At 40.4% G+C, this 20797-nt stretch overlaps 1 protein-coding gene across 2 annotated transcripts in view; it reads left to right on the top strand.

Moving 5' to 3' along the window:
- Positions 1 to 20797, top strand: part of usp9 (ubiquitin specific peptidase 9) — a 275529-nt gene that overhangs the window by 187503 nt on the left and 67229 nt on the right. For both annotated transcript variants that reach the window (XM_060833551.1, XM_060833552.1), the window contains 4 exons: positions 5221 to 5428; positions 9321 to 9541; positions 11085 to 11272; positions 11724 to 11897. In XM_060833551.1, the coding sequence (XP_060689534.1) occupies positions 5221 to 5428; positions 9321 to 9541; positions 11085 to 11272; positions 11724 to 11897 (791 nt within the window). The remainder of the gene's footprint in view (positions 1 to 5220; positions 5429 to 9320; positions 9542 to 11084; positions 11273 to 11723; positions 11898 to 20797) is intronic.

Genomic DNA, 20797 nt, shown 5'->3' on the forward strand with positions numbered 1-20797 from the left:
CAGTATTAAGATCAGCAGTTTTGTTTCAGGACTTATGATCAGTTGTTTTGCATGATAATTGTGGTGATTGGTTGTGATTTCCTGTTTGTGCTTTCTGTAGACCCTGTTTTTAGACTTTACTTCTGCAGTGCTATCCCTGTTGCCTTGCCTTATCATCCCCTTTGTTAATTAATTTCTACAGCCTTTTCTTCTATCACAGACCTTCATTTGTTGCTCCTTTTTTTTATTGCCTTAGTAATTGCTTAAGCATGACATCACTGGCTGTATTTGTGCATGAGCATGGTGCTGCCTCAACAGGAGGAGGCCAGAGCAGCCTATTCGCTTAGCCTGGAGAAATCTGTCAAATGGTGTCTCAGGAAACTTCCCCTGGGGACCATAAGAAATAGGAGCAGGAGTAGGCTATTCAGCCTTTCAGCCTGCTCCACCATTCAATCAAAACATGGCTCACATCAGTTTTCCTTCCTTTTCCCTGTAACTCTTGATTCCCCTACTGATCAAGAATTTATCTTTGCCTTAAGTATGCACAAGGATTCTACCCTCCGCTTTCTGTACCAAAGGCACTCAGCTCTGCAAGAGAGTCTTAAATGAGTGCCCCTTTATTCTGACACCGTATCCTCTAATCAGAGTTTCCTCATGAGGGTGAATGTTCTCAGCGTGTACTCTGCAAAGGCTCTCAATCCTGTGTTTCCATAAGATCACCCCTCATTGTTCTAAGGAGATGTTGAACAAAAAGACAAAATGCAAAACTATGCTAAAAAAAATTCAGGATAGTTGATTATCCTGGGTGTAATTGAACTGGATGTCCAGACAGAATTTGTATTTGGAAGTCTGTGGTGATCTTGCAGGAAGTCTAAGGTGGGTGTACTAGAGTAATACTTGGACTGAGAAGATAAAAATTTTGCAAAGATTAAACAAACTTTGGAAGTATTGCCTGTAAGGGTAAGGGCTAATTTGATCGAAGTGTTCAGAAGGGAGAACAAATACGCTAGCTGGGAATAAAATGTTTCTGATTAGTAATCTTGGGGACATAGTCTAAAAATTAGACTTTTCAAGTGATAGATGTGTGAAACACTCCTGCCCACAGCATTGATGTTCAATCAATTGTCAGTTTCAAATCTGAGGCGTATAGATTTTCGAGAGCCAAACAAAATAAGAGTAATGGGACAAAGACAGGGAGATAGAGTTGGGTCACAGATTAATTTTAACTTCACTGAATGGTGGAACATGTTGCAAGGGTTTTTGATACGAGCTCATGCTTAATGCATGTATATTTCTCTGACCCACTTAAGCCTACTTTGATTATTGGAAATTTCTCCAATCCGGTTTTCCTTTATAGTCGTAAGCCACCAAGCAAATGTTAGACTTCTGAAGAATCTCTTATCTGCTTTATAATTTATACCTTTTTCAGTCCTTTTCACTCTTTATACCTGCCATAACTCATTGGTCTGTGTATTACCTTTTGAGTTTCCTAAAAGTACCTTTGACATTTCTTAATACTAATTCTTTTTATTGTACACTTGCCATCACGATTTTTCTCCAAGCCACGACTGCCAGCTCTCTCCAAACTCCTCTGTTCCCCCCTCCTCCAAACCACTTCAACAAAACTCTCTAAGGCCACATGTGCTGTCTCTCACCTCGCATCACATTTGCATCCAAGTCACCACAAACTGACACATGGTAATTATTTTCTTAGTATTGTTCATACCTCATTAGTCCTATATGTGAAGTGTTTTACAGTTGACCTATGGTAGAAATAATATGAATATAATAATGTCATTATATGTAATTTTGCCCTATTCAATTATATATGCTGTTAATTTGCTAATTTTCTCCTTGCCATCGCCTATACCATTTTGTTAAACTAGCCCAAACAATTCCATTTTTATTTCAAATGGTTCACTTTCAGTCTATTACATCTGCACAGGTCTTAGTAAGTTTGCAGATGACACCAAAATTGGAGGTATAGTGGACAGCGAAGAAGGTTCCCTTAGATTACAATGGGATCTTGATCAGATGAGCCGATGGGCTGAGTAGTGGCAGATGGAGTTTAATTTAGGTAAATGCGAGGTGCTGCATTTTGGGAAAGCAAATCTTAGCAGGACTTATACACTTAATGGTAAGGTCCTAGGGAGTATTGCTGTACAAAGACTTTGGAGTGCAGGTTCATAGCTCCTTGAAAGTAGAGTTGCAGGTACATAGGATAGTGAAGGTGGCGTTAGGTATGCTTTCCTTTCTTGGTCAGAGTATTGAATACAGGAGTCAGGAGGTCATGTTGCAGCTGTAGAGGACATTGGTTAGGCCACTGTTGGGACATTGCATATGATTCTGGTCTCATTCCTATTGGGAGGATGTTGTGAAACTTGAAAGGGTTCAGAAAAGACTTTGGAGTGCAGGTTCATAGCTCCTTGAAGTAGAGTTGCAGGTAGATAAGACAGTGAAGGAGGCGTTTGGTATGCTTTCCTTAGGCCACTTTTGGAATATTGTGTGCAATTCTGGTTTCTTTCCTATTGGAAGGATGTTGTGAAACTTGAAAGGGTTAAGAAAAGATTTACAAGGATGTTGCCAGGGTTAAAGGATTTGAGCTATCGGGAGAGGTTGAATAGGTTAGGGCTGTCTGAGGCTGAGGGGTGACCTTATGGAGGTTTATAGAATCATGAGGGGCATGGATAGAATAAATTGACAAAGTCTTTTCCCTGGTGTGAGCAAGTCCAGAACTAGAAGGCATAGGTTTAGAGTGTGAGGGGAAAGATATAAAAGAGACCTAAGAGGCAACTATTTCATGCAGAGGGAGATTAGTGTGTGGAATGAGCTGCCAGAGGAACTGGTGAAGGCTAGTACAATTGCAGCATTTAAAAGGCATCTGGATGGGTATGTGAATAGGAAGGGTTTGGAGGAGAATGGGCCGGGTGCTGGCTGGTGGGACTAGATTGGGCTGGGATATCTGGTCGTGATGGATGAGTTGGACCAAAGGGTCTGTTTCTATGCTGTACATCTCTATGACACTGTCATCTGATCTCAGTTCTGAGCAACATGTTTGACAATTTTTTGTGAACAATGCCACAAGATTAGTAGCTAATCTCTATCTATTTTATAAGAAATTACAAACCACACAATCAAAACCAGTAAAATAATTACATTATTACATCATGACTTTATAGGATCTGGGGCAAGAATCGGGTGCAAAATGGTGAACTGCAATGTCCTTTGCGTGAGGAGTAAAATTTTCCTGATTTACCATCCAGTATTTTTTACATTTTATGCAATTAAGCACCGGATCACAGGTGCCTTTCATGACTGGGAAGAGGCTCGTATTTCATTCCTACCCAAGACATTTGATTCCAGTTCCAAAGGGCTTTTGTCATCCATCATCTTAAGTGGGAGAGGGTGGTTGACAAATGGAATTTCAGAGATTGACATAAGTATTTGAATTTATTGTAATTTAACACCTGATTTACATATCTTTCTGCAGCCAAATTGTCAGGTTTTCCCTCTGCATTTAGGCTGTGATGCTGATTTGCTTTTGAGTTTTAGTGTTACTTTGTGGAACATAGAACAGCACAATACAGACCCTTCGTCTCTTGATATTGTGCTGACCTTTTATCCTACTTTAAGATCAACTAACCTACATACCCTTCATTTTACAATCATCCATATGCCTATCCAAGAGTCGTTTAAATGTCCCTAATCTATCTTACCATATAATCACTGCTGGCAGTACATTTCATGCACTCGCCACTCTCTAAAGAACCTACCACTAACATCTCCTCTAAACCTTCCTCCATTCACCTTAAAATTATTCCCCATCATTGCTATCTCCACCCTGGGGAAAAAGTCTCTCTGGCTATCCATTCTGCCTATGCCTCTCATCATCTTGTACACTGTCAAGTCGCCTTTCACCCTTTGCTCCGAAGAGAAAAGCCTTAGCTCCCTCAACCTTTCTTAATAAGACATGCCCTCCAGTCCAGGCAGCATCCTGGAAAAACTCCTCTGCACCCTTTCTAAAGCTTCCATATCCTTCCTATAATGAGGCAACCAAAACTGAATACAATATTCCAAGTGTGGTTTAACTAGGACTCAATAGAGCTGCAGCATAATCTCATGGCTCTTAAACTCAATCCCCCACTAATGAAAACCAACATACCATATGCCTTCTTAACAACTTTGAGGACATGGACCTCAAGATTCCTCTGTTCCTCCGCACTGTCAAGAATCCTGCTTTTAACTTTGTATTCTGCATTGAAATTTGACCTTTCAAAATGAATTATTTTACTTTTCCAAGTTGAACTCCAGCTGTCACTGATCAGCCTAGCTCTACAACCTGTCAATGACCTGTTGCAACTTATAACAGCACTCCGCACTATCCACGGGCCACTAACCTTCGTGTCATCGACAAACTTTCTAACCTATCCTTCGGCTTCCTCAGCCATGTCATTGATGAAAATAACAAAGAGCAGAAATCCGAGAACCAATCACAACGGAACACTACGGCCAGTGAGTTCTTGGCTGAATCATTTCCATCCACTAATGGGGTGGATGGAAACCAATTCTGTATCCAGACAGTCAAATTTCCCTGTATCCCATGCTTCCTTACTTTCTGAATGAGCTTACCATGGGGAACCTTATCAAATACCTTGCTAAAATCCATGTACACCACATCCTGTGCTCTACCTTCATCAGTGTGTTTTGTCACATCCTCAAGAAATTCAATAAGGCTTGAGGCATGGCCTCCCCCGCTCAAAGCCATGCTGACAATCTCTCATCAAAATGTGGTTTTCCTAGTAATCATAAATCCTGTCTCTCAGAATATTCCCCAATAATTTGCCCACCACTGACATAAGACTGATCTGTAATTCCCAGGATTAACCCTATTCCTGTTCTTGAACAAGGGAATAAGTTTGGAGCTAAAAGACTAATCGTTATATAAAGTAAATCTTTGTATGAGCTTAAATAATTGTGCAACATGTCAACACATTGCAAAAAAACCTAATTTTGCTTGGAACAGTTGAAGGAATTTGGAGTATTATGGTAACAACCATTTTTTAAAATTCCCCAAATGATTATACTGTCCTCAATCCTATTTGACTATAATATCAATCTGAAATTTTAAATGTGAATTGATATTTTAACACTTAAGTATTCATGTTTATTGTTCATGCACTGCAGACAATGAAATTAAGTTAATGAGTAACTGAAATCTCTTCTTCTGACTTGAATCTATAGGAACTGATAGATGACTTCATATTTCCAGCCTCTAATGTTTATCTACAGTACAAGAAAAGCGGAGAATTGCCATCTGAACAGGCCATTCCTGTCTGTAGTGCACCTGCTGCAATCAATGCCAGCTTTGAGTTGTTGGTAGCACTGGCTGTTGGCTGTGTGCAAAACCTCAAACAAATAGTCGACACTATGACGGATATGTATTATGCAGGTATTTTAAAATTGTTCACTAGATAAGATGGTAAGCATGTAGACGAAGATGCGAAGTCTCCATGAATGCATTGAAGGCAGGAAATTCATAGAAAGATAATTTTACTTCTCGTCATTTCAACTATGATTCAGTTGATAGCAATTTTGTCTGATGATCAGGCTGTGGGTCAAAGTATCACTTGATGGACTTGAGCACAACATTTAGGAAGAACCATCATTCAGATGAAATATTGAACCTGAGACCCAATCAGGCTGCTTTGGGTGTAAAAGATCTTTTGGCTGAACGTTTTTTTTAAAACAAAAGGTTTCCTGAAGGCATTTGTCCCTCAGCATCAGAAAAATAAATTACGTTTTGATTTTTTGAGGACTTGCTGTGATCAAATTCACTGCTGCTTTGTTGTAGCAATAATTCCGATTCAAAATTACTACATTGGTGGTAAAAGACCTTGGGATGCCTTAAAGGCATGAAAGGAACTTGATCAGTACAAGTCTTGGTATGATGCAGTGGCTGCTAAACATTCCTTCAGTGTCTCCGGGCAGAGCCAAAATCCTTGCTTGTAATGCGCCATATCTCCTACGTAATTATCAGATGAAACAATGTGATCTTTGTTACTGAAGTCCTAACCTTTTCCTTGGCTCAATTTTCTAAGCCAAGGTGGTTTTCCTTTAACTGAATTAAATACACGCTCGTGTCTCTAAAATTACCAGGTTACCAAGCTCAGAGTCATGTGTATATATAAACTAAGTCCTGGAGAACTGAAATAAAATCAAAAATGCTGGAAATATTTAGCAGGTTAGGCAGCATCAGTAAGAAACCAATCGTTAACATTTCAGGTTGGTGATCCTTAATCAGAACCTGAAACATCAACTCTTTCTCCGCAAATGCTGCCTGACCTACATATTTTCAATATTTATTCCCAAAATATCAATATTTATAGTTTGGAGAGCTTAACTTTGGTTCTGTGCCATGCCATCAAAACAGCCTGCAGATGCTCAGGAACTCTTAACTGAAGAATGGCTTGTTGAATGGCATGGAGGTGGTATCAATTTGAGAACAGTACTTCAATCAGTGACACTTCTTACTGAAAAAGAAATGTTAATGGGGATGGATAGTCATGTGTAGAGGTGACTTGGATGGTTGATGTGTTCCCCCATTTGCCATCATAGAGAGGAACTTAATTGAAAAGAAGAAAGTAAACAAAAACCGTTTTGAATTGACAGACATTTTACATTTGATGTTAGAACAAAAAGTGAAGCATTTGAAGCAGTAAGTTTTCGAAATGTCCTTTTATTCCTTACCAAGTAGCAGCAAAGAAATTGCATCATAAAATATTTGCCTTTCAATATTTCAGCCAATCTTGTTTGAGCTTGATCATGGATGAAGTCATCATACTATGTATGGCTGTTTTAGGGATGAAGGACTTTTTGACTTTCAATACATTTAGCGACAACATTGTAGTCTTTTCTGATTTTGACCTGTATATTTTTTTTTAAGTGTTATCAATTTAATAGTACACCTTAAAATGTGCCTCCTGAGTCTTTAATACACTAAAAGAATCAAGACTTTATGAAGCACCATCAATACAAGAATTGAACTCACTTAAAAAGCGAACCATCTTGGCATCCTTATATAGTTAGTTGATGCAGACTCCACAAGAAATAGCAGCATGTGTAAGTTATTCAGCCCCTTAAGCTGCTTCTGCTATTCAGTGAAGTCGTGGCTGATCTGGTTGTAGCCTTAACTCAATTTTCCTGCCTGACCTCTGAATTATTGTTAATGAGCAGTTGTCTTACTCAGTCTTCAATATGTTCACTGACACAGCCTCCATAGTTAACTGGGGTAGAGAATTTCAAGTTTTGCTGACCCTCAGACGCAATTACCCCTCATTTTTGTCTCCTATACTCCTTTGTGAAACTTGTTCCCAGGTCTAGATCCTCCACAAAAAAAATCTCTCTTTTCCGTGTCAACTCTCCATTTAATACGACGATTCTGATCCCACTCTTGTATCGACCCAAACTGCCAAATCTTGCCAAGTAAGGCAACCCCTTCATCCAAGAAATCAACCAAGTAAATCTTCTCTAACTGGCTTCAAATACAAGTGTGTTCCTCTTTAATGTGAGCAAAATTGTACAAAAGTACTTCTGGTGCATTTCACTTCTGTCCTGTACAGGCCAGTGTTCCATTTGTTACCTTAATTACTCGCTGCAATTGGGTGCTGACTTCAGGTGGTTCATGAGTAAGGGCACCCTTTACATTGTAGCACTTTTTTTCTCTTTAGATTAGATTACTCAGTGTGGAAACAGGCCCTTCGGCCCAACAAGTCCACACCGACCCGCCAAAGCGCAACGCACCCATACCCCTACATTTACCCCTTACCTATCACTACAGGCAATTTAGCATGGCCAATTCACTTGACCCGCACATCTTTGGACTGTGGGAGGAAACCGGAGCACCCGGGGAGAATGTGCAAACTCCACACAGTCAGTCGCCTGAGTCAGGAATTGAACCCGGGTCTCAGGCGCTGTGAGGCAGCAGTGCTAACCACTGTGCCACCGTGTCCTAGTGAGATTCTACAGTCTTCCATTTTAAATGATGTTCTGCTTTTCTATACTTCCTGCAACTTGAGTGTGCTCGTGTTTTCCCACATAATACATAGATTTACCAAATTTTTGTGTACTCTGATAGTCTAAATATATCTCTTTGCAGTACCATAGATTGCTCTTCACAACTTGTTTTCCTGCATATCTTTTGTAGCATCAGCAAATTTGGCTACAATTGAGTGCATCCTTTTGTGCAAGACAATAGTATAGATTGTAAACTGTTTAGGTAGCAGCACTGATCTCTGCAGCTCTCTACAGGTTACAGTTGGCTATCCTGGAATTGTAACCCATTTATCCCAAGTCTGTTTTCCATTTCTCAGTCCTCTATCCACAGTAATATGACCCTCAGTACCATAATTCCATGTATTGTAATCTTTTGTGACACTTTGGCAAATGTTTTTGATGGTCCACGTACCCTGTTGTTTTGCTTTTATCCACCCTTGTTCTCAAAGAATACTAATAATTATGAGACACTTTCCTTCAAGACAAAACAGTGTTGAATCAGCCTGTTTGTTCTGATTTTCAAAATGCTCGGTCAGTATCTTGTTAATGGATTTAAGCATTTTCACAGTGAAAAGTGAGAGGCTAACTGGCCATAGTATCTTGCTTAGTGTCTCCCTTCCTTGAATAGAAGTGTTAAATTTGTGATTTTCCAATCTGCTGAAATGTTCACAGAATCTAGAAAAATGTTGAAAGGTTATAAATAATGAAGCTACTATTTTAAGATGTTCCAATGCATTTCTTCTTTCAGTCTTAATTTCCGTTATCTTTCTCAAATGATATTGTTGGTTTGAACATTTTCCGTGCTTATTTCGCCACATTCCAGCATCAAAGGAAATTAAATGGTGTAAAGTTGCAAAATTAGTGATAGCTGTATGCTGATCTCCACCAGTTGGTACCTTCAATAATTCAGTTACTATTGCATGCCATGAGAATAGAACATGAAGTACTCAAGAGTACCCAATAGCATAACTAGTTAAAACCATTTTTTTAATGGGCATTTTTATTAAATTTTTTGAGCTTCCTCTGTTTAGATTCTTCACAGCAAAAACTGTCATTGTATGCTACATATTGTGAGCAGAACTCCAAACATTAGCTATCCTTTGATAGGTCCCATTGATCAATGTTTAATTTTCTCCTGTAGCAATAGTAGTTTTGATCTGCTTCAGCCTTTTTCAGTTGCAGTTGTACATAGTGAACCACTTTTGAAAATATTTTGGTGTTCCAGTATGGTATTATGAAATCTGTCTGAAATTTTATTCATTGATTGTAAGATTTTAATTTTTGTTTAGGTTGTGAAGCATTGACAGAGTGGGAATACTTGCCACCAGTAGGACCACGTCCATCAAAAGGATTTGTAGGATTAAAGAATGCTGGTGCTACATGTTACATGAATTCTGTTATTCAGCAGCTATACATGATCCCAGCTATTAGAAATGGTATCCTTACAATTGAAGGCACTGGTAGTGATGTTGATGATGATACATCTGGTGATGAGAAACAGGATAATGAGGTGAACACAAGTTACAACTATTACATTTATGTCAAAAGACAAGTCATGTCTGTTGAAATGCTTAAATGTTGAACACTTTTTCTACCTAAGCTGTTGATAAATGTCAATGGCAACTACCCTGTACTGGAAATATTTTTAAATTTGTTTTGTTAATGTAGTGAAATCTTCTTGAAATATACATACCTTGGACTTTTGTATTTAAAACTTGTTTTGGAAACCAGCCCTCAAATACACAAAACGACATATTCAGTATGTTGTAAGGTCTCACACATTTTAATCTTATTGCAACAACCTTCATAGTTACATAGACATTGGTCACTTTTTTTATTAGGGTGGATTGTGTTGCCAAAACAATGGTGAAGCTAATGGTGCTTTATCTATTCTGCATAAATGGTGTAGCAACTTGAAGTTAGGGCTAGATGTGCAATTCAATGTAAATATCGAAAGGTTGCTGTCTAAGTTCAGAAGCTGTACTGTTGGCTTCACCAAATCACTTGCACTGTCTGCTTTACCAGAGACTTACATCAAATAGTATGAGGTAGTATTTTTTTCACCAGAGAAACAAGCTAACCACACTCTAGACATTTTAGAATAAATGATTGAAAGTATAGATATCCATTGAACAATGTGATTAGTATTAGCAATTAGACATCAATGTCTCTGGCACTGAGAGTCACTATTCAAAGTGGAAAGTCATTCCTTTATGTTGAGTAGAGTCAAATGATTTTCAGCTCTCATTTGAAACACAACCTGTTCTCCTTTGGTCTTCTGCCTCTATCAGTTCACTCCGTCAACAAACATAGGATTCCCCTCCAAACCTCCAGGCATTGAATTATTCCCCACTTTATTTGCTGTCCTCCTGATTCCTTCCGCTGCTTTTTGCTCACTTTTGGTTACATTTTTTACTCTCACTTCCCTGTGAAGAACTAAAACTTGAAGCTGCTTGGACCAAGCATTTTTGAGTTGGAGTATGTCAAATTAATAGTTATTAAATACACTGCAGTCAAAGTCTGTTCAATTATATTTTTAGATATCCAAAAAAACATTGCCAAAGAGTGTGGCACTGGAAAAACACAGCCAGTCACGTAGCATTCAAGAAGCAAGAGAGTCAACATTTCAAGCATAAGCTCTTCATCAGAAAGTCCTGATGCTTTTCCAGCTCCACACTTTTTGACTCTGATCTCCAGCATCTGCAGTCCTCACTTTCTCTGAAAAGAAAAGTTGTGCTTAACAAAATAATTTTTGAGTATACTTTGTGATTTTTGATATTGTGATTGCACATGCAGAGGAACCTCTATTATCCAGTATTCAATTATGCAAAGATCTGCTTATTCGGTTAAATTGCAAGGTCCAGATGCTTGGCTAAACTGTTACTCTGGCATTCGATTTACCGAACAAAATACTCCCTGCCCGTGTCCTTCGGATAATTGAGGTTCCTCTGGATTCAAATTTAATTATTAAGTTGCTGCAAAATTGCATTTAGCTTCTGTTGAGAAGCATTTTGTTTTAATCTCAATTGATTTTTAAAAATCTGTTTTTAAAGAGCAATGTCGATCCTAGAGATGATGTTTTTAGTTACCACCACCATTATGACAAACCTGTAATTGGAAAAACTGAAGATCGAAAGGAATACAATATTGGGGTCCTGAGACATCTGCAAGTCATTTTTGGACATTTGGCTGCCTCAAGATTGCAATACTATGTGCCTAGAGGTTTCTGGAAACAGTTCAGGTTTGTAGTTTGAAAATTGCAGAAGTGTTTTTTTTTCTTTGGGAAATGAGTTCTTGCCTGTGGTGAAGAAGCTTTCACTGCATTTTGCTGAAAAGTTGTGTGTGAAACTCAACTCCTACAAATGGCAGTTGGTAGAGAGTGAGGCTGCAGAGAAGAGCATGGTATTTTGCACTTGGTGTTCTGGCAAATTGAGAAAATAAAATTTTAAATAAAAATAAAATTAACTAAATTGTCAAATGCATTGACAGAACTGTGCACTTGGTGGCAATTGGGGAAAAAGATTGTCAATTTTTAATGCGTAAAGCTGAGGGGAATGATTTAACATAACTGCAAACAGGTCTTTAAGTGGGTTGAATGTGTACAATTGGAGAGTGTGAGTTTAATAGTTATGAATTTGAAGCAAGACTTGAGACCATGTGCTAGAATACAAAATATTACCTCCTTTCCCCAGGCTTTGGGGTGAGCCAGTCAACCTTCGAGAGCAACATGATGCTTTGGAATTCTTCAACTCTTTAGTAGATAGTCTGGATGAAGCTTTGAAAGCTCTTGGACATGCAACTATGCTCAGCAAAGTTCTTGGAGGTTCCTTTGCTGATCAGAAGATTTGTCAAGGCTGTCCACACAGGTGAATGCAACAGAAGTCTAATATTACATTGTTTTGTCTCATTGCTACAAAGGATTTTTAAGTATTGTGGTTAACATAAATAATTAAGTTTTTATTACACAATTGCCAGTCTGATAGCAGTGCAATTTTTATGTCGGAATTGTTGAATTTCTTCATTGAAAGAGAAGCTCGGGTTGGATTTTGTGTGAAAACATTGATAACTTAGTAGAAAGTGTGAGATAATTGGCAATCCTTAAATGTTCCTAGTTGTAAAATTTTCAAAAAAATGGCATATGAGAGATGCAGCAGCAAATATTAACTTTGCATTGTGACTTCTGGGTTTGTCGTACAGGAGTTTGATAAAGTATGCAATGAGAATGTACCTTGGAAAAATTATACTATTCAGTGAATTGCTCATAAATGCAAATATTGTATTTTATTTTAAGTTTAAAATAAAATTAAGCTTGAGTGGCTGTTATGTTTGAAGAACCTTGCAAAGAGATACCAGTCACAGTTTTGCTCAATCCCTCTGGAGAATGAGCATTGTTTGGGAATGCATCAGTTGAACTATATTGAAATATATAAGAAATTGGGTAGTTAAGAAAGTGCATATGTAGTGGCTCAGAAGTTTCTGGAACACCATCTCTCCGTTGTAGAATTTGTTTGAATTCACCCTCTCTCTTAGAACAAAACCTTCCATTCTGTTGGGATTTTTTTGGTGTGCCATCGTGCTAGGGATTGAATGAATAAAAGACATTAGTATTCACTCAGCCGTGATTGAATGGTGGGACATGCTCAATGGGCTGAGTAACTTGTTCGTGTTTATATGAAAAGTAAGAGTGAGAAAGAATCCTAATGAATTGCAGATAACTCAGATGAGGGACAAAGAGCTTTTTTTTAGTGCCTTCCTGTAAAACAATGGAAAATTTAAAAAATTAATCCCTTTTGCCACAAGTCAGCATGTTTGGGATTAGTTGCTACAGTTTCGTTTGTTTCCTTTCATTGACTCAAGGCTGAGTGGCCTGGCAGGACTGTAAATCTTGGCAAAGTATCTCTAGTTAAGTACTAACCCCAATTTTAATTACACAAATTTACAGATTATTGGAACTCTATAGGAGGTTGACTGTGAGCTCTGTTTTGCTAAACTAACAGCAATGTATTTTTACATACTAGTAATGCATGCATCTATAATTCGTTATTTTCCCGTGTAAAATTCTATGCAATTGTTCGTGGGTAAGGTGACGCGAGATAAATGAAGAAATGGAATTCACTCCATATTTTGGTGTTGCAAAATTGATTTGGATTCAGTGGGGTTCTTAAAACATAAGAACTTTTATTGAGATTCCTGACCTCAGGATTGTAATGTAGAACTGTACTGAGCACACAATTTTATAATACTTAGCATTACAACATAGAAGCTCGAGTAGCTGAGCATGTCCCATAACTCATCTTTTCCTCAGTGCTGAAAATTCTTTCTCGAGATAATTAAAGCGAAGAATTGCGACTGCTATAAATCTAAAACCAAAGCAGAAATTGCTGGAGAAACTCCGCAGGTCTTGCATTATCTGTGGAGAGAAAGCAAAGTTAACATTTTGAGTCCAGTGGCCCTTCAGAGCCCTGGTCACTGGGCTCAGTGCAACTCTATTTTTTCTGCACAGATGCTGCCAGAGTATCCCCAACTAATTCCATTTTGATTCTCTGAGATAATTATTCATAACTCACTTGCAAGTGCTAATTCAATTTGTTCTGCCCCACAAGCAGAGTACAGGTCATTCTGCTGTAACATGCATTTCATTAATGCAAATTTGCTATTATGCAAATGACGAATTGGGGACACTATTTCTAATGTGCAATTTTTTAAAACATTGCCTGTAGCGCAATATTTTTAATGCTGTTTCTAAATCACGATTTTTCTATAACATTGGGTTGCACAAGAACGCAATTATCGCATTATGGAACTACCTAATTTAGAACTAATTGCTGCATTAACGATTGTTTCCTCTTGACACCATTACTTAATTTCGCAAATATTCTTAGAACATAAAACCACAAGTTTAGGAACAGAATTAGGCCACTCAGGTCTGCTGCACCATTCAATTATCGCTGATATCTTTAAATGAGCTGTTGCAATCTTTTATACTTCCACCTAGCTTACCCTAATGTTTCTTCTTCTCTCCCTTATTGTCACTTGTCCTTTTTGGTTTTTAAAGGCTTCCCAACTCTCTGACTTCCCACTACTCTCATTGCATTTTGCTTTTATGTTGTCCCTGACTTCCCTTGTCAGCCATGGTTACCATCTCCCTTTCATGTTACTTTTTTGTTGGGATGAATTTCTGGTGTGCTTCTTGAAATATCCTTAGAAACTTCTGTGACTGCTGCTCTACTATATTCCCAGCTAGCCTCCCTTTCCAATCAGTTCTGGCCACCTCCTCCAACATGTCTTGATAGTTAATTTTACTCAATTGTAATACTGTTTTGTTTGGTTCCAGCTTTTCCCCCTCATACTGCAGGGTGATTTCTATCATGTTATGGTCTCTGCCCACTTGGGGTTCCTTCACCTTTAAGCTCCCTAATCAAGTCTACCTCTTTACGCATCACCAAAGCCAGAATTACCTGTTCTGTAGTTGGCTCTAACCCTAGCTTTTCCAAAAATAACCATCTTGTTGATACTGCCCAAATTCCTTTTCTTGGGGTCTGCTACAAACCTGACTTTTCCCGTCCACATGTACACTGAATTGTAATGATTAATGTAATGGTTCTTTTCTGTCTTTTTATAATGCTGACTTAGTTTCTGTCCCACATCCTGACGACTGTTTGGAAGCCTCTACACAACTCCCATCAGATTCTTTATTCCTTTGCAGTTCCTAACTTTAACTACACAGATTCAGCACCTTATGACAATCTCACTTGCTATTTATTTATTTTTTTTTACTAACAAGGCACACTTGACCATCTGCCTGTCCTTTTTGATAAGGCACATATTCAACCTTGATCCCCTTGCACCCATATCTCTGATACTCTGAACATAGCCATCAATTTCAACCTGTGCTGCAGGCTCATTTACTTAGATTTGTATAATCATTTAAGTTGATCGGTTGGAGAGACAGTTAGAGGCAATGAGGAATTTGCAGCAACTGCGGTGATGGATGGCAGTTATAGGAAGGGGGAAAAGTTGCAGATGCAGTCACATAGATTAACTCCTGGGTTAACTCCAGGAAAGGTAAGAGAGGTAGGCAGTTCGTGCAGGAGTCATCTGTGGCTATCTCCATTTCAAACAAGTATGCTGCTTTGGAAAATGTAGGCGGTGATCGATACACATGGGAACGTAGCATGAACAGCCAAGTTTCTGGTATTCAGAAACGCTCTAATACAATGAGGGATATGTTGGGTTCCAAGAGATCAATTGTGTTAGGGGATAGTCTGAGGTACAGACAGACATTTCTGAGGTTCTGTTCGCCGAGCTGGGAGTTTTTCTTGCAAATGTTTCGTCCCCTTTCTAGGTGACATCTTCAGTGCTTGGGAGCCTCCTGTGAAGCGCTTCTGTGCTGATTCCTCCGGCGTTTATACTGGTTTGAATCTGCCGCTTCCGGTTGTCAGTTGCTGTCCGTTGCAGAGGCCGGTATATAGGGTCTAGGTCGATGTGTCTGTTGATAGAATTCGTGGATGATCCACTCATCCACGAATTCTATCAACAGACACATCGACCTAGACCCTATATACCGGCCACTGCAGCGGACAGCAACTGACAACCGGAAGCGGCAGATTCAAACCAGTATAAACGCCGGAGGAATCAGCACAGAAGCGCATCACAGGAGGCTCTCAAGCACTGAAGATGTCACCTAGAAAGGGGACGAAACGTTTGCAAGAAAAACTCCCAGCTTGGCGAACAGAACCACAACAACGAGCACCCGAGCTACAAATCTTCTCACAAACTTTGAAGACATTTCTGAGGCCAGCAGTGAAAAATCAGAATGGTGTGTTGCTTCCCTGGTGCCAGGATCCAGGATGTGTCAGAGAGGGTGCAGAATGTTCTCACCAGGGAGATGAGTCAGCAGGAGGTCACTGTTCACATTGGAACCAACGACATAGGAAGGGAAAAAGTTGAGATTCTGAAGAGCGATTGCACAGAGTTAGGCAGGAATTTAAAAGGGAGGTCCTCGAGGGTAGTAATATGTGGATTATTCATGGTGTTACGAACTAGTGAGGGCAGGAATAGGAGGATAGAGCAGATGAATGCATGGCTGAGGAGCTGGTGTATGGGAAAGGATTCACATTTTTGGATCATTGGAGTCTCTTTTGGGGTAGAAGTGACCTGTACAAGAAGGACAGATTGCACCTAAATTGGAAGGGGACTAATATACTGGCAGGGAGATTTGCAAGACCTGCTCGGGAGAATTTAGACTAGTAAAATTGGGGCGATGGGACCCAGGGAGATAGTGAGGAAAGAGGTCAATCTGAGACTGGTACAGTTGAGAATAGAAGCGAGTCAAATAGTCAGGGTCGGACTAATAAATTAAACTGCATTTATTTCAATGCAAGGGGTCTAAAAGAGAAGACAGATGAACTCAGGGCATGGCTAGGAACATGGGACTGGGATGTCATAGCAAATCCAGAAACATGGCTCAGGGATAAACAGGACTGGCAGCTTAATGTTCCAGGATACAAATGCTACAGGGAGGATAGAAGGGGAGGCAACAGAGGAGGGGGAGTAGGGTTTTTGATAAGGGATAGTATTACAGTTGTACTGAGGAAGGATATTCCTCGAAATACATCCAGGGAAGTTATTTGGGTGGAACTGAGAAATAAGAAACGATGATCACCTTATTGGGATTGTATTATAGACCCCCTAATAGTCGGAGGGAAATTGAGAAATAAATTTGTAAGGAGATCTCAGCTATCTGTAAGAATAACTTTCCAAACATTGGCAGGGACTGCCGTAGTGTGAAGGGTTTAGATGGAGAGGAATTTAAGTGTGTACAAGAAAATTTTCTGATTCAGTATGTGGATTTACCTACTAGAGTAGGTGCAAAACTTGACCTACTCTTGGGAAATAAGGCAGGGCAGGTGAAGGAGGTATCACTGGGGGAGCACTTTGGGGCCAGCGACCATAATTCCATTAGATTTTAAATAGTGATAGAAAAGGATTGACCAGATCTAAAAGTTGAACTTCTGAATTGGAGAAAGTCCAATTTTGATGGTATTAGGCAAGAATTTTCGAAAGCTGATTGGGGGCAAATGTTCGCAGGTAAAGGGACAGCTGGGAAATGGGAAGCCTTCAGAAATGAGAGAACGAGAATCCAGAGAAAGTATATTCCTGTTACGGTGAAAGAAAAGGCTGGTAGGTATTGAGGATGGTGGATGACTAAAGAAATTTGAGGGTTTGGTCAAGAAAAAGAAGGAAGCATATGTCTGGTATAGACAGGGTAGATCACGTGAATCCTTAAAGTATACTTAAGAGGGAAATCAGGAGGCCAAAAAGGGAGCATGAGATAGCTTTAGCAAATAGAATTAAGGAGCTTCCAAAGGGTTTTTACTAATACATTAAGGAAAAAAGGGTAACTAGGGAGAGAATAGGGCCCCTCAAAGATCAGCAACGTAGCCTTTGTGTGGAGCTGCAGGAGATGGGGGAGATACTGAACAAGTATTTTGCGTCAGTGTTTACTGTGGAAAAGAACATGGAAGTTATAGAATGTAGGAAAATAGATGGTGACATCTTGAAAAATGTCCATACTACAGAGGAGGAAGTGCTGGATGTCTTGAAATGCATAAAGGTGGATAAATCCTCGGGACATGATCAGGTGTACCCTAAAACTGTGGGAAGCTAGGGAAGTGATTGCTGGGCCTCTTGCTTAGATATTTGTATCATCGATAGTCACAGGAAGACTGGAGGTTGGCTGACATGGTGCCACTGTTTAAGAAGTGCAGTAAAGAGAAGCCAGGGAACTGTAGACCAGTGAGCCTGATGTCGGTGGTTGAGGGAATCTGGAGAGACCAGATGTATTTGGAAAGGCAAGGACTGATTTGGGATAGTCAACATGGCTCTGTGCGTGGGAAACCATCTCACAAACTTGATTGAGTTTTTTTGAAGAAGTAACAAAGAGGATTGATGAGGGCAGAGCGGTAGATGTGATCTATATGGACTTCAGTAAAGCATTCGACAAGGTTCCCCATGGGAGACTGGTTAGCAAGGTTAGATCTCGTGGAATATAGGGAGAACTAGCCATTTGGATACAGAACTGGCTCAAAGATAGAAGACGGAGGGTAGTGGTGGAGGGTTGTTTTTCAGACTGGAGGCCTGTGACCAGTGGAGTGCCACAAGGATTGGTGCTGGGTCCACTACTTTTTGTCATTTATATAAATGATTTGGATGCGAGCATGAGGTACAGTTAGTAAGTTTGCAGATGACACCAAAATTGGAGCTGTAGTGGACAATGAAGAGGGTTACCTCAGATTACAACAGGATCTTGACCAGATGGGCCAATGGGCTGAGAGGTGGCAGATGGAGTTTAATTTAGATAAATGTGAGGTGCTGCATTTTGGGAAAGCAAATTTTAGCAGGACTTATCCACCTTCATGGTAAGGTCCTAAGGAGTGTTGCTGAACAAAGAGACCTTGGAGTCCAGGTTCATAGCTCCTTGAAAGTGGAGTTGCAGACAGGATAGTGAAGGCGGCATTTAGTATGCTTTCCTTTATTGGTCAGAGTATTGAGTACAGGAGTTGGGAGGTCATGTTGCAGCTGTGCAGAATTTTGGTTAGACCACTGTTGGAATATTGCATGCTGTTCTGGTTTCCTTCCTATCAGAAAGATGTTGTGAAACTTGAAAGGGTTCAGAAAAGATTTATAAGGATGTTGCCAGGGTTGAAGGATTTGAGCTATTGGGAGAGGCTGAACAGGCTGGGGCTGTTTTCCCTGGAACTTTGGAGGCTGAAGGGTGACCTTATAGAGGTTTACAAAATTGATGGACAAGGATAGGATAAATAGACAAAGTTTTTTCCCTAGGGTGGGCGAGTCCAGAACTAGAGGGCATAGGTTTAGGGTGAGAGGGGAAAGATATAAAAGAGATCTAAGAGGCAACTTTTTCACACACAGGGTGGTATGTGTTTGAAATGAGCTGCAGAGGAAGTGGTGGAGACTGGTACAAGTGCAACATTTAAGAGGCATTTAGATGGGTATATGAATAGGGAGGGTTTGGAGGGATGTGGGCCGGGTGCTGGCAGGTGGGACTAGATTGCGTTGGGATATCTGGTCGGCATGGGCGGGTTGGACCGAAGGGTCTGTTTTCATGCTGCGCATCTCTATGACTATGACTCTTAAGTGCAACACTCAGTCATGTGGTGACTGCCTCCCTTGTCATAGTTGTCCCCTTAATTACAGTGCCTGAAGTTAGATTCCTGAGCTTCTCCATACTCACTCTCCTATTATTTGTCCTGGAAGCTTTAATAACTTCCTTTGAACCCTCTTACTTATTCCATTCCCCTGCTATTCATTTGAAGCATTATCCACAGCCTCAGTTATACGATTTGTCAGGACTCTGGTGTCAGAATGATTTAAGTGCAAGCCATTCCATTAGAACAGTTCCTTTCTTCCCCAGTACTGGTCCCAGTGTCCCATAAATTCAGACCCATTTCTTCCACGCCAATCTTTTGGACCACATGCTTACCTCTTTAATCTTGTTGACCCTGCACCTTTTCAATTTTGTTCAGTTTGGCCCCGAGCTGCTCATCTTCCCTTAGCAGAATCTCTCTCCTCTTCCTTCCCATTTGTATGTTACTGGATCTTCCCCTCCCACTCCAAGTTCCTGTGCAGCTCATGAGATGTTCTAAGCCTGAGTGCCAGGCAGCCTTCAGAACTTTGGATTCTGACCATAGAACTGTGCTGACTCTCCTAACTGTACTATTCCCAATTACAACTACATTTCTCTTTTCTCCCACTCTTGAATGTCGCCCTGTACCACAGTGCTGTGGACAGTTTGTTCATCTACCTATGGCCTCTGGTCTTGTCCATACAGGGAACAAGAATCTCGCACCTGATAGACAAGCTAAAGGGCTGAGACTCTTTCAGCACTGTGCTGGATCACTCTATCTGCCCCACTTGTAGTCTCACTCTCCTCTCCCTGACCACTTATCAAATTTGAGTTAATCTGGTGTGACTGCCTCCTGAAGGTGTCCATGCAACCTTTTCGCCCTCATTCATGTGTCACAATATTAAAGCTCAGACTTCAACTCGTCAACTGAGCTAGAGTTGCTCAGTCAACCAACACTTTAGATTAGATTAGATTAGATTACTTAGTGTGGAAACAGGCCCTTCGGCCCAACAAGTCCACACCGACCCACCGAAGCGCAACCCACCCATACATTTACCCCTTACCTAACACTACGGGCAATTTAGCATGGCCAATTCACCTGACCCGCACATCTTTGGACTGTGGGAGGAAACCGGAGCACCCGGAGGAAACCCACGCAGACACGGGGAGAAGGTGCAAACTCCACACAGTCGCCTGAGTCGGGAATTGAACCCGGGTCTCAGGCACTGTGAGGCAACAGTGCTAACTACTGTGCCACCATGCCGCCCCATAGATTAAATTACCCACAGTATGGAAACAGGTCCTTCAGCCCAACAAGTCCACACCGACTTTCCAAAGAGCAACCCACCCAAGACCCTATATTCATCACTGACACTATGGGCAATTTAGCATGGCCAATTCACCTGACCTGCACATCCTTGGATTGTGGGAGGAACTAGAGCATCCGGAGGAAACTCATGCAGATGCGGGGATAACTTGCAAACTCCACAGAGATAGTCACCCGAGACTGGATTTGAACCCAGCTCCTTGGTGCAGTGAAGCGGCAGTGCTAACCACTGAGCCACCATGCCAATTAGTCACTACATAGTGCAGGTACAACGCATCAGCTGGTTAGAC

Source organism: Hemiscyllium ocellatum, chromosome 12, assembly GCF_020745735.1.
Source record: "Hemiscyllium ocellatum isolate sHemOce1 chromosome 12, sHemOce1.pat.X.cur, whole genome shotgun sequence".
Taxonomy (NCBI): domain Eukaryota; kingdom Metazoa; phylum Chordata; class Chondrichthyes; order Orectolobiformes; family Hemiscylliidae; genus Hemiscyllium; species Hemiscyllium ocellatum.